This window comes from Pelophylax lessonae, assembly GCF_965119305.1.
Source record: "Pelophylax lessonae genome assembly, chromosome: 11".
NCBI lineage: Eukaryota > Metazoa > Chordata > Amphibia > Anura > Ranidae > Pelophylax > Pelophylax lessonae.
In genome coordinates this window covers 118,894,951-118,909,861 of record NC_138778.1, presented here as the reverse complement: position 1 = coordinate 118,909,861, position 14,911 = coordinate 118,894,951, and the positions used below count along the sequence as shown (strand labels likewise).

General features: G+C 43.3%; 1 protein-coding gene across 1 annotated transcript in view; it reads right to left on the bottom strand.

Moving 5' to 3' along the window:
* The window catches only part of KAT2A (lysine acetyltransferase 2A), a 109,462-nt gene that overhangs the window by 14,967 nt on the left and 79,584 nt on the right, over positions 1-14,911 (bottom strand). The window contains exons 13-16 of the mRNA XM_082272642.1: positions 12,306-12,449; positions 7,361-7,475; positions 7,236-7,272; positions 5,566-5,629 (exon numbers count right to left, since the gene is read on the bottom strand). Of these exons, the coding sequence (XP_082128768.1) occupies positions 5,566-5,629; positions 7,236-7,272; positions 7,361-7,475; positions 12,306-12,449 (360 nt within the window). The remainder of the gene's footprint in view (positions 1-5,565; positions 5,630-7,235; positions 7,273-7,360; positions 7,476-12,305; positions 12,450-14,911) is intronic.

The following is a 14,911-nucleotide window of genomic DNA, read 5'->3' as shown; positions in this document are numbered from 1 at the left end:
TTATGACAATCTTCTATTGAGAATTACATTATATCAATTATATAGTAGTGTATAATGTTCAGAATTTCTCCCATATTTTATACTTCCAGTCCCAAATCATGATTGTATTATTGTTAACATAATAATCCCTTAATGGATAATATTCTGATTGGAAATAACCCATGTGTAGAAAAGTTTACATATACAAGTTGTTGTGTAGCAATATATATATATATAAAACTGTCTATGTATCTATATAATTTTTACTGCTACTAAATGTAAACTATCTGGGCAAATCAGTCATTTCCAATCAATATATATATCGTATTAGTAATATATCCTTATTAAAACTGCGTTACCAGGTCCAATCCTTACCTAGACACATGATGGAGATATTAGATGGACACGTATGTATCATGAGAATATGGACAGATTTTCATATTGTTTTTATGATTATTATTATATGAAGAACTTATCATGCAATTCTAATTTCAAATATACTGTATGGCTAGTAGAGGCATCGCCCAATGACCTCATCAGTTAATGGTTAAGTAATCCCAACCAATGAGGATAAATTTCCTCCTCCTGGGTTCAGCTTATGGTAATTTTTACTGCCCTTTTGTTCAACACAATATAAAAAGGGAAACCCAGATGTAATACACACACACTACGACAACATACATTACACTTCCAACACACACGCTACTTACATGCATACATATACCATCTTGCTCCATCCATTATCTGCAACTTTGAAGGACGCCAGATGAAACTGCTCCCTAACCGGCCACCATTTTGGAAAGGCAGCCATCTTAAGGAATCTGGTAACGACCATTTTAAGCTAGCAGCCATTTTAAATGTGGTAAAATATACCTTGCTAATTATCTGATTATTATTTACTATCGTTTATTTCCTTCCTTCTATGTTTTATATTTCATATTTAAGGGTAGCGAGATTACAGTCCCAGCCGTATGAACCATAGTAGATTTTTCTCTAAAAGCTGATTTTTGTTATGTTTATATTAGTATAAAGTTTAGCGCAATATTAGCGATTTAGTCTCCCGTTTTGCATAGCCTATTCTCACTACAACTGCAGTGGAGCGACTGTTGGCTGCTCAATTCGAAGACCATTGTGGTCTGATTATATAGAACACTTATCTATGGTTTATACCAGTGGTCCTCAACTCCGGTCCTTAGGGCCCACTAACAGGCCAGATTTTAAGTACTGCCTTGGGGAGATGCAGACTAGAGTACTGCAATCACTGAGCAGCAAATTATATCACCGGGGATAGATTTCAGTTATCTTGCAAACCTGGCCTGTTAGTGGGCCCTGAGGACCAGGGTTGAGGACCACTGGTTTATACTATACCTGGGGAAGCGTAATCTTGCTTTCTTTTTAAAGTTATCATGGAACTACATATCATCACATTGCATTTTCCATTTTAAGTTTGTATTTTATGTCAAAGTTGTCTCTTTGTGTCACCTCAAGTCTAACTATTTATTGTGAATACATGTCTTGTGAATAAATATAAATATCAATTCCCTACTGTAGTCTGTATTCACCAAGATTGGTATATGCTGTTAAAAAGAAATTAATTGATTAAAAAGAACTTGTTATATGCGTTCAGAATAATATTCTCGAACGTGTAAAACGCACAACACCACGCAACGTACGTCTTCCACGTACAACTGTAGATCTTCCTAGAAGTATGCTTCCTAGCTTTTAACAGAGTTTGAAACACCGACCCACGACTGTAAAGCAGGATGGAAGATCGGTCCTTGGGACAGCAGATCTTCCCTGAGAGGAGGCTTCCAAGGAACGTCGGCGACGAGCCACACCAGATCGGCATACCAAGCCTGGCAAGGCCAGTCTGGGGCCACTAAGATGACTGGAATCCCTTCTGCCTCCATCCTGCATAGAAATATTTGCAAAAGCTTGAGAGGGAAGGTGTAAATCAGATGATACTGACCCCATGGGCCACCAGCGCACCTGTGGCGTCCGCCAGAGGATCTTGTGACCGAGCCACAAACCTCTGCACCTTTCTATTGAGTCGGGAAGCCAACAGATCCACCTCGGGGATGTCCCACTGGAGACACAACCGATGAAACATTTCCTGATGAAGGGACCACGCAACCTTGGTCCAATGCCTGCCGACTGAGGTAATCCGCCAGCCCGTTTTCCACCCCAGGAATGTGTACGGTGGAGAGGGCTGGAATGAACCGTTCTGCCAAACTTAGAACGCTGGCTACTTCCAGAGCCACCAGGACACTTCTTGTGACCGCCTGGTGACTGACATAAGCCACGGGCGTGGCACTGTCCGATTAAATATACACTGGACATCCCTGAAGACGATCCGTCCAATGTTCCAGGCACAGTCTGATCGCTCGAAGTTCCAAGACATTCATCAGTAGTCTGGACTCTTCCAGTGTCCAGATCCCCTGAGCAGAATATTTGCCGAGGGTGCCTCCCCAACCGGACAGGCTGGCATCCGTGGTGACCACTGTCCAATACAAGGGGAGGAAGGATTTGCCCAGCGGAAGTACCGAAGAACGAAGCCACTATATCAGGAACTCTCGCTCCCTAGCTCAGCCTGGTCCGATTGCCCAGAGACTGCGGATTCTTGTCCCATCTGGCCAGAATCTACCTTGCAGGGACACTGTATGGAACTGTGCAAACGGAACCACCTCGAAGGTAGACACCATCAGGCCCAACACCCACATGCAAGTCTGGAGGGATGACCACCTGCTAGACAGCTGGAGACTAATTGCAGCCTGTAGTTTCTGGAGTTTGTCCAGAGGAGCAATCTGGCTAAAGCAGAGTCCAGACTCAGACCCAGATAGTCCAGCTTGTGGGCAGAACCAGAACAGATTTAGATAGACCAGCCATGTGTGGACAGCCACCTGAAGGCAATTGGTTCCACTAGATTTTAGTTAGGGGTATCGGAGTAAAGGGGGCTGTATACAAATGCACAACACTTTTCACATATTTGTAAAAAATGATGAAAATTATTTTCCTTCCACTTTACAATTATGTGCCACTTTGTGTTGGTCTATCACATAAAATCTTAATAAAATACTTTCACCCCAGCCCCAGGGTGGGCAACAGGAATAAAATCCTCTTTACAGATGGAACTCAAGTGGATATACACCTGTAGGGCTACAGAACCCCCTGGTTTGAATGACATGGTTTCCTTCTGTCCGTTCCTGGAGGGCTTTGTTTCAGGGGGTATGGAAAAAAAAAAAGGGCAAAATAACATCAAAAACCCTCCCCTTCCTGCTTCTTTTCCTAATGTATGAATTTATGTCCATTTTTCCTCTAACTATGTGGACTTTTTATGATTATACGGACAATTACATCTGTCTATGTATGCTCTCTGCTTGTTCTTGTTGTCTCTCTGATTGGACATTTGTTCTATATGCTGCAATATATTGCTTGCTTATGATTTTTTTGATTTTCTATGTATCTCTATTGCTGGCTCTGTTCAATGTCTCTATTTGCAAGAGGTTCGCAGCTTCTACCGCCATGGATCACACTTGCATATATGCATTTGATACTATTTATTCAATATCCATTCACTTGATTTCTTATAGATTAGTAACTCTTTTTTCAGTGATTTCCATTTTTATGTGGGGTCTCCACTCCTCATTTGGCCCCCTTGTGGCCACCCGACACGGCAAAGGCACCCCCATGGTGTGCCCGTTTTTGAGCTTTGCTGTTCCATCCCGGATATACAGCGTAGTTACGCTTGCTAGGAAGGCACTTCCGTGTCAGTGGAGAGCTGGGGCTGGGCTCCGCCCCACTGTATCATCTTCCCATGATGACCTCTTCTGGAGCCCAGCTAATAGAATTGTCAGCAGACGTTGTCAGCTATGTCCAGCTGATCCGATTTAGGCTTGCTATCAGGGAGTATTTAAACCGGCTCAGAGGCACACATTTTTACTCTGCCTGCTGAGAGCTCCGGTTGTTAATCTGCCGATTTCTTTGATCAAGGTATGGTCTATATTTTTGCCCATTGTGAGGATTGGCTCTTTCCTTTTGCATACCTTTAGGAATTGTTTAACCCCACCTTATTTAAAAAAAAAAAAAAAAATGTCCCCCTTCTATTTTTACTATGACTGCCCTGACTGATTAGCCTACATCTCAGAAGCTGATTTAATTTAATTATAATCCTATAGTGCTCTGCTGTTAGCAAATAACTCGCTCACATTTTTGTGGCCATTTCTTAGCCAAGACTTATTACAGTGTGGATTAATTTATCACTGTATTTTATTAATGTTAGTTGCTCTATAGCTCATTACTGTGTGGACTTTTTTTGATGCTAGAGCCCCGCTAATTTGGACTTCAGTCGTCCACAGGGCCCATACCCTGGAGCATGATCCCCTCTAATTTGGCAAATTCGCTGCTACAATACCTTTTTGATATTGAACTACGGTGATCAACTGGGCAGATGACTGCTGACTTCTTGCTTTTAAACTCGCAAACAGTGTAAAGAATGTACAGTGACACAATGCATGCGTTTATCTATCCTCTATTGATGTGATAACTATATACATGGATGTTTATACATAAATAAACGTAAGGTTATAACACATGTACTAATTTTGTCTCATATGATTCAATCAGAGGACTAGTTATAGCCATCACTTTCATCCCTGAAGAAGAAGCGTGACCGCTTGGAAATGCATTGGGTATCCATTGTGCGGTGGCTTGACTATCTTTGTATTCTGTGCATGTCCTGGAACGCACTGCTTGCATTTTTTAATTCCTCAAATTTTGTTATGATTGTTATCAATATTGTTTGTGATTACTACAAGTGCCTTTAAAGTCCCAGAACTAGGGGGAACTTCTTTTTCCAATAAAATATATTTACATTTTTGGTTGTAACATGACAAAATGTGGAAAATGTCAAGGGGTATGAATACTTTTTCAAGCCACTGTAGTCCTATTGCTAGCTGCCTTCTCTATAACTTTAGTGCAGACTTATTTTTTTACTATTTGCAAACCAGGAAACAGCACTGCAATCCCCTTAATTTTACAGGAGATGTGTGCATCACAACAATGGCTAGTCAACATTTTAAATTATTCAGCAGATAAAATGGTAAAAAAAATATATATAAGCTACATATTTAGCCATTTGCTTGGAGTTTCACTTTAAACCTTTATTAGGAAGCATTCTACATCTATACTCACTTTCAGGGCAGGGCATGCCAAGACAGTGGAGTGGATCCATTTTTTTTTTTTATTCTTCTCCATATTTGACTGTTAGAATCATGGAAAGCCCATTGACCTTAAGCCCTCGTTCACATTGGACTGATTTGACATGGGATTTAACATGTCGGAGCTATGCTGCAAAGTACAAAGTGCACTACTTTTGGCAACTTCTGGGACAATTCCAATAGACATCTGTGCATGAACTCGCACAGATGTCTTTCGAATCGCCCCCGGAGTGGGACTAAAATGCCTCGGCAAAACGATTTCAAACCGCCCTCAGTGTGAACGTGGGCTAAAGGTCTTTTCTTTCCAAGGAAAAGCAGGCATTCCCATAGTAAGGCGCTTTCATTTGATCTACAATTAAAGCACTGTTACCTTAATCTGTGCCAACAAGTTCTTCAGGATATTGTATAACTGGTCAGGATCCTTAATCTCCTTCCTGTAAAGAGGATATCAGTCATGAATGGAAAATGACAAAGCATTACAATATTTGTTGATGCAAGATTCCAAAAACTGTTTTTATACCAGTTTTTCAAAAAGGTGCCAAGGACTGAATCTCCCACCAGTCCCAAATTGTTACTAAACCCACAACAGTAAAATCAGTCTGTATATGCAGTAAAGCATGCTTGTTATACGCACTGTGAAACCAAAGGAGTTAATCCTCCGCATTGTGTAAAAAGGCTGTTTGAGACCTGGTCTTCTCAGATCCTCCTCCTCTTACTGTCCCCAATCTATTGGTTGATTGTACAGAGCCTTGGGGGCACGCTGGACATGCTCAGTTTGGTGTGTGTTGCTAGAGATTTTGTTTTATTTTGGGGAGGGTGCATGTGATCAGCACAGGGCCAATCAGCACTGTCCAGACAAAGTCAGGGGTCATGGAGCCTCATAGGACAGTCCGAGGAGAATGAAAACTGCTCCTACAAGCTTTAACCAGTGCTCGGCTGGACACAGATAACCTTTACAAACATGTGCTACTTTTCTGCTCAGTGTAACGGTTTTGCACAAAGGAGCCCCAATTTTCCTCTTTTCAGGTCCTATGCTGTGGCCGCCCCACCCCTTGCACTGGCTGTGACTGACAGCAGTTGGAGCAAATGAGAAGGCAGAGACCTGGGATAACGTCTGCTGTTGTGCTCATCGCTGGATCGGGCTTGAGTATAGGGGGAGGGAGCTGCACACTGCAGGTTTTTAACCCATCATGCATAGAATGCATGAAGGTTCAAAATCCTTCAGTCTTTAAAACCACTTTTAAAAAGGAGGTCTTAATCCTACTTAGTATTTCCAGGGTATATGTTGAAAAATACCTAAAACAATTCTTCCTGTTGTATCATTAACAAGCTATGGGCTGAGGTAAAACAAGGAAAGGGAGGTCTCTTTACAGCAGTCCCTTTAAAAACAAAAAGCCTTCCAAAGCCCACTGAAAACTGTACTGCCCATGCTGAAAAAGAGTCAACCCCTGAAACATACATATACAGTCAATACAGTAAACCATTATGGAGGACTAAATAATATTAAATTAACGAATATTTAAAATCAGTAACACTAATTAAAAGCTGGGATATCTGTTACACAACTCTTTTTATCCCTGGTAAAAAATAAATCAATATCGCAATGACACAAAAAGTTGGATTACAAAACAGCAGATAACAGAGGCTGTTCTTATAGAAAACAGTGACAGATGAGTGCAGGACAAGCAAACCAGCCTTACAACTAGCACTTGGGAGAGAAGGTCTATTCATTAAAACTCCATGCACTTCAAGTGATCAGTATAAATAATCAAAGGACCCGCTAAAACGGTGGTGTGTTCTAGCTTTTTGAATTAAACCATGCATCAAAAAGCTCTGTGGGCCCAAAATATATAAAGGGGAGGGGTAACCCCAAACTGATTCATTCATTTATAATTTAAGAGCCTGAGCACACCTTTAATGACAAAGTCCCCAGTGAACGCCCAGGAAAGCATATACTAGTGATCAGAGGAGCGGCTAGTATTCAGTTACGTTGAAATTCTTTTTCCCTGTGTCATGGCATCAGAGCAATAAAATACATACCCCTTTTCTTTGCAAGATGGTTTCCACCCAGTTTCTCCTACAAAAAATAAATAAAAAAATAAAATCAGTGCTGTCACAAGATCTCCTACAGAACCACATTCCTTAGTGTGTTATTCACCACTTACTAATGCCCGGGATACATTCTACTGGGATCTGTCTTACACCCTCCTTAAAACAGGTCAAGCCAGGATAGACTTTGCGGATCTGCGCCTGTCTGCGTTCAATCAATTTCTTAATGATCTGGATCAAACAGAAATACAGCAATAATGATAAATCAACAGAACCTGGGACCCTTTGGCATAATAAAATGGTATTTTTGACTTATCGTAAAATCCATTTCTCTGATGTTCATTAACGGACGTGGCTCCTGATCTTGACCATTGGGTTATACTGCTACCTACGGGAGTAGCACACTAGGCAGAAAAAGAACTTGACTATGCCTATGGGCAGTCCCAGGAGGTATACTCCCACTCTGCTATAGTTAGTTTTGTTACAAGCAGTGTCCGAAGTATTACAACTCCATAGAGAGGGTGGATGCTGTGTCCGTCTTTGAATATCAGAGAAATGGATTTTACGATAAGTCAAAACTCCCATTTTCTCTTTCGTTCATTGATGGACACAGCTCCTGATCATCTTGACCATTGGGATGTCCCAAAGCAGTGTCAAACATGAGGGTGGTAAGTAAGAAAAAAGGCTAAACCGTAGCCAACCAGGTAACAGGAGCTCAACCAAAACAACTGGAGCCCATCTGAAAAACAGTACACCCACAAACAGGTAACAACAAGCCCCATAAAAAGCAGCCTGCAAAACCTTGCGGCCAAAAGAGGCATCCGCAGATACCAACACATCCACTTTATAGAATTTTGTGAAACCCTTGCACACCTGCGTTACTGACACCTCATGACGGAAGGTCCAAGAAGCACTGGACACACGCGTAGAGTTCGCCTTCACAGGGAAAGGAGGAACCTGACCCTTAATCAAATAGGCCTGAGTCACAGTCTGTCTGATCCATCTAGAAATGGTCGCAGATGAAGCAGATAGTCCTTTTTGAGGCCCATCCGTAAGCACAAATAGCGAGTCTGACTTCCTATAAGACTCCGTAGCTGCCAGGTACACCCGAATAGCCCGAACCACATCCAGGGAATGGGAATCCTAAGGATGTTTCGGCCTGGGACACAGGGAAGGCAAAACGATGTCCTCATTCAGATGAAAAATCAGAGACAAGCTTTGGAAGGAGCGACAGACAGGGGTGAAGAACCACCTTATGTTTGTGGACCACCAAATAGGGGGCACGACAAGACAAACGCTGCCAATTCAGACACCCTGCGTGCAGAAGTGATAGCCACCAAGAAGGCCACCTTCTGGGAGAGCATAAGCAGGGGACTCTCCCGAATATTTTAAAAGGGAGGCTTCTGTAGAGCTGAAAGCACCAAGCTGAGAGGCCGTAGTGGGGACCGCACTGGTGGAGTCAAATGTGGAACCCCTAAATAAAAGTACGCACCAAGGGTCGTTGAAACAAGACCGCCAAGGCCGACACCTAGCTCGTAAATGGTATTCAAGGCCAACTTCTGCTTAACCCCCCGTTAACCCCCCGTTAAAAGGAAGTTCAAGACCCGAGCCACTGAAAAAGAGCAAGGGTGAACATCAAGGGACTCACCATGAATCCGATCCTGTGACCGTGCCACAAACCTGTGCACCCTCCTGTTGAGCCAGGACACCAACAGATCTACCTCGGGCGTGCCCCATCGGAGACAGGTGAAACACCTCCGGGTGAAGGGATCACTCCTCTTGGTCCAACGCCTGCTGACTGAGATAACCCACCAACCACTTTTCTACCCCAAGAATGTGTACGACAGAGAGGGCCGGAACAAACCGTTTTGCCCATCGAAGAATGCCGGCTACCTCCAAAGCTGCCAATACACTTCTTGTTCCACACTTGTGATTGACATAAGCCATGGCCGTGGCATTGTCGGGTTGGAAATCCCTGAAGGCGATCCGTCCAGTGATTCAGGCACAGCCTGATCACTTAAGAGTTCCAGGACATCGATCGAGAGCATAACCACAGCGATTCTTCTACCGGCATCATGGTTGCCTTATTCAACCTGGAAACCGGGGGATCCACCACCGGTGAAACAGTATACTTCTTAAAGGAGGGACTCTTCAAAGGGGTATTTCATTGAGAATGGATTAGGGACATTTTGGGCATTCCCACTCGAGACAAATCTTTCAAAATAGGCAGGAAACTGACACTCACAAGCTGTCTAGAGCGGCGAAGGTGTTTCAAAGGGAACCGGTGCCTTCATCTGCGTCCTCCATTTTCAAAGTCTCACGCACAGACACAATCAGTGTGTCGACCAGTGCCTTTTCATGCGCTGCTACAGGAGTGCAGGAATCATCCCCACTATCTGAGAAACTCAGGGCGCATGGCTGCAGACCCCTCAGGCGGGCCTCGTCCGTAGTGGCTAGATAAGATTCAGGATCTGAGGAGGCAGATGAGAGGCTCTGAGAGGGGGGTCAGGTGGGGAAATGTGCTCTAAGGACTCCATGAAGAATAAGGGTACCCCACTCAACTGCAAAAAGACAATGCCAAGGGACACCCCCACCGCGCTGGTAGCACCACCCAGTCCCCAGCAACAGAGCACCCCGCGATTCTGCAGCAGAGTGGGAGAGGACCCCACCAGACTCACCACCCCATCAGGCAGTCACCGGCAGCACCAGGACCAAAGCACTCCATGTGCAGCATCCAGGAAGGAGAGAGGCCCAGGAGTCAGCACCAGGGGATAAGGAGGGGCTACTACAGCTAAAAATGTAATGGATGCAATTGATTTCAATGCCAGTCTAACGAAAAACAGCCCCCGTGGCTGCATAAATATAGATGCCACTCAATACAGCAAATAGGCTTCAACAAAGTGTCCTACTCCTGTAGAGGGCAGTATAACCAGATGGTCAAGATGATCAGAAGCTGTGTCCGTCAATGAATGAAAGAGAAATACTATTTAACCACCTCAATACCGGACACTTTCACCCCCTTCCTTCTGAGGTCAATTTTCAGATTTCACATGCACGGTCATACTATGACAATTACTCAGTCATCCAATATTGTACCCATATAAATTATTTTGAGACCTCTAGCACTTTCTTTTGGTGGTATTTAAATACAACTGGGTTTTTACACTTTGCTATATAAACAAAAATTTACAGAAAAAAAACACAAAAAACCCCAACGTTATTCTACATTTCCGTTATAAAAGTTAGCACATCTTCATTTATACCAAAATGTATTTGGCTACATTTCTTTGGTGGGAAAAAAAACCCAATTCAGTATATATTATTTAGACTGTGTGAAAATGATTGAGTCTCCTAAAATGTCAGAACAATACAGAAAAAAGTACACAGTACACCAAGGAATTTAGTAAAAGGCATGGTCACAATTTTTTTGAAAAATAAATTAAATAAAAAATTTTGTTTTTGTCACTTTTTTTTTTTACACATGCTGTCACCAGAGCAGTATAGCATCATCATATGACTGGTGTGGTGGAGATCAGAAACACTGACTGGTGACCGCATGTAAAAAGAAAAAAAAAAAAAAAAGAAAAATTAAATACATTTTTTACAATTTTTTTTTTTTTTTTAACATACGGTGACCAGAGCGATACAGCGTCACCATAGTGACACTACTGTTCTGGAGAGGTGATGTGGATCTTTCTTTTCACTACGATTGCTTATTACAGTGGTGATTTTTATGAATGGTACCATGTGTGCCATTGTGACTGGCTAGAGCTATCACATGGTACAGGTCCGTTGTGACTGGCCCCTGTACCATGTGATCATTGTGGCCAATCACATAGATCACAATAGTACACAATGAAAGACTATGAATGAAAGCCATTGTGTAAGATTTACATGCAATTGATCACAGTAATCATATGGCACTGGGACTGGGCCAGTACAACGATCTTTCGGCATGATGCACCGGACACAGTGGGTGACAGATCCTGCCGCTGCACCCCCCTAAAGTACATCATATGTTGCCCACCCATAAATAGAAAGCTCTCGCTTAATCGTCACTTTACAATTGGCTGGGCAGGAAGTGGTTAAATAAGCAATAAGGGTGAACAAAAGTGATTAGCACCACAACTGCCATTAAACAAATGCCCAAACCATTTTTATGGAAAAACAGTAGGGAATAGTTAGAACTATCAGCTTTTATTACTGTCGGTTTCTTCATTTAGGAGATTCTCCTTCACTACTAGTTTTTATGCGATGAAAAATTCCTCCATTATGGACACAGAAAAAATAAATAATAATAAAAAAAAAAACCACAATTTTAGTAATGTGAAGAAGGGTTAAAACTTCTGAATGTTATTACTGCTGTGCCTTTCTGTCCTAGTGAAAACCGCACCCTATATTTCTTGTACGGATATCAAAAAGGGACAGAAAGATATGAACAATGTCCCCAATGGAGTCACAGACAAAAATAAAAACCTGACACGGATTTTAACTTTTTCCCACTCTATCCAAAACCCTAAGTATTGTTTTAGCTGTAGCAAAGCTTTTCGACAGTCAGCATAATGAGGGGTGGCTGCTTAGGGACAGCTTTGGGCTATGGTAAGCTTTACTCTGCTCTTTGACTTAAAAGTTTACCATTATGGAGGACCATGTAGGCTGTCAATGCTGACCTACTTCTCAAAAAACGCTGGTTTATTGACCGTCTCTGGCTTTTCTAATTTGAGTCACTGACCTAAAACAAATATGCAGCAGGTGAAGCCAGAAAACAGTCAGAACTCCTGATTTGTAGACTTGTTTAGGGTCCATTAATTATGCAAAGTGTACCAAAAAGCCATTTGTTTCAGAATAGAAGGCAATTGGCAGTTTTTGAAAGCAGAGGCAGTCATAAGCAGCCTACACATTTCCATTAAATGTAAGGGTTCTCATAGATGTTGGGGGAAGAGCTGCTTGTTATCCATTACTAAAAGGATCATCTGCACAACTGCTAGTTTTTACACAGGACATGTAACAACTTATAAGAAGTGGCGGCAGCAGCAGCATAGAAAGGCCTAGAGCACACACCTCCTTCTGCTTCTTTATGATGTGGGACAGCTCAGTGTATGGAATGCGAGGATTTAGCTCACACTCCATTAGAGTGGCACCTTCATAATCCTTGATGTAACCCAGATAGCGACTTTTCGGGACTTTGATGTCTTTGGAAAAACCCTACAAAAAGGAAAACATTAAAAGTAATACATTAAATCTAAAACACAAAGATGAACAAGAAAAACTTATAGCAGAGTATTTCTGAGGACACCCTACTGCTTTCGCAAAGAACGAATGAATGCATTTTGGATACCTACAAAGACATTTAATGCAAAAATAAACTTGTGTTTCTATCAAATCCACAAGAAGTTCCAACTCTAAATCTGCACAGGCTAATTTATAACCCTTTATTTTTAAAGAAAATAAACATTATGCAAGTTGACAGGTGATTTTATTTTAGCTGTGCTTTTCCTTTAGCATTATATGTAGGATGAAAGAGAAACACACAGAGAAGCAAACTAAACACACACCGGAAGCAGTTTCTGTCCCCTCTCAAGACACATAAGCTACGTCCTGGGATACCTGAAATTTATACTGTAGAAGTCGTATCCTTGTGCTTGAATAAAGCCAAGTTAAATATTAATTCACATCATTAAATTGATGCGCTGACTATCACATTCCATCAGGGATCACAATCTCTAAACCAAGCTGCTTTTACAAATGCACAGATCTCATCTCATAAAAACCACTGAATGAAACTAATGCCCTTATTGTACACAGCCAGAAGCTGACTCAATCTGACCACTGTACACAGTGGGATCCACACAAGCGGTCATCAAAGAAAAATTGGATTTTTGGACTAATCCTTTTCTCTTAGGTTAATTGATGGACACAGTCCTCTGATGTACATCAGAAGGGTAATACCGCCCCCTACAGGAGTAGGACACTAGGCAGAAAAACATTTCTGGCTACACCTATGGGCAGTCCCTGGGGGTATACCCTCTCTCTTACTGCATAGGATGTCTGTTTTGTATCAAAGCAGTGTCAGAGAAAAAAAACACCAACCCACTCAAAATATAGAGGGGCGGGTACTGCGTCCGTCAATGAACCTAAGAGAAAAGGATTTTACGGTAGGAAAAAAAATCCAATTTTCTCCTATTGTTCATTGATGGACGCAGTCCTCTGATGTATATCAGTAGGGACGTCCCAAAGCTGTACCAAAATGAGGGGTGGGAACCAGAACACAGAAAAAATAGTCCCCCAAGGCCAACATGGCCAACCAGGCAACACAGGACACCTCAGAACAACCAGATGAGGTCCACCTGAAAACAGAAAAAAACACCCTCAAGGAAGGCCAAGAGGCCCCCTAAACCGCAGCCTGCAAAACCTTGCAGCCAAAAAAGGCATCAGCAGATGCCATCACATCTACCTTATAAAAATTTGGTAAAGGTGTGAACAGACGACCAAGTCGCCGCCTTGCACACCTGAAGCACAGATGCCTGATGGCGAAAAGCCCACTAAGCACCCGAGTAGAGTGCGCCCTGACAGGGAAGGGGGGAACCTGACCCCTAATGGAATAAGCCTGCACCACTGTCTGTCTGATCCATCTGGAAATAGTCGCAGCAGACGCAGGCAGCCCCTTCTTTGGGCCATGCGTGAGCACAAAGAGCGAGTCAGACTTGCGAAAAGTCTCCGTAGATGCCAAATACACCTTGAGGGCCCGAACAACATCCAGGGTATGGTATGCAGGGCAAACTCCTTAGGATGTTTTGGCTTAGGACATACGGAAGGTAACACTATGTCCTCATTTAAGTGAAACAAAACCACCTTCGGCAGGAAGGATGGATCCGGCCGAAGTACCACCTTGTCCCTCTGAACCACCAGATAGGGAGAACGACAGGACAGCGCCGCCAGTTCTGACACCCTGCACGCAGAAGTGATGGCCACCAAGAAGGCTACCTTCCGAGAAAGTAAGCAGGGGGACCTCCCAAATATTCTCAAAGGGAGGCTTCTTGAGAACCGACCGCAGCAAATTAAGATCCCATGGCGGTAGCAGAGGTCGAACCGGAGGCACCAAGTGTCACACCCCCTGGATGAAACTACGCACCAGGGAATGGGTGGCCAATGGCCTCTGGAATAAAATAGCCAAGGACGAGACCTGACCCTTGATAGTACTCAAGGCCAACTTTTAATCAACTCCCTGTTGAAGGAAAGCAAAGATCCGAGCCAGGGGGCCACCAGCGCATATGCCAGAGGGTCCAGGGAGCGGGCCACAAATCTCTGTACCTTCCTGTTGATTCGAGACGCCAACAGATCCACATTTGGAGTGCCCCAGCAGAGGCACAACTGCTGAAACCCCTTCAGATGCAGGGACCACTCTCCGGCATCCAAGGCCTGGCGGCTGAGGTAATCCGCCTGGCAATTTTCCACCCTCGGAATGTGGACCGCGGAGAGAGCCGGAACATGGCGCTCCGCCCAACGTAGAATGTCCACCACTTCCAGGGCTGCAAGGACACTCTTGATGCCCCCTTGGTGATTGATGTTAGCCATGGCCGTGGCATTGTCCGATTGAATGCGCACAGGACAACCCTTCAGATGGTCGGTCCAGTGCATCAGGCAAAGCCAGATCGCTCTCAGCTCCA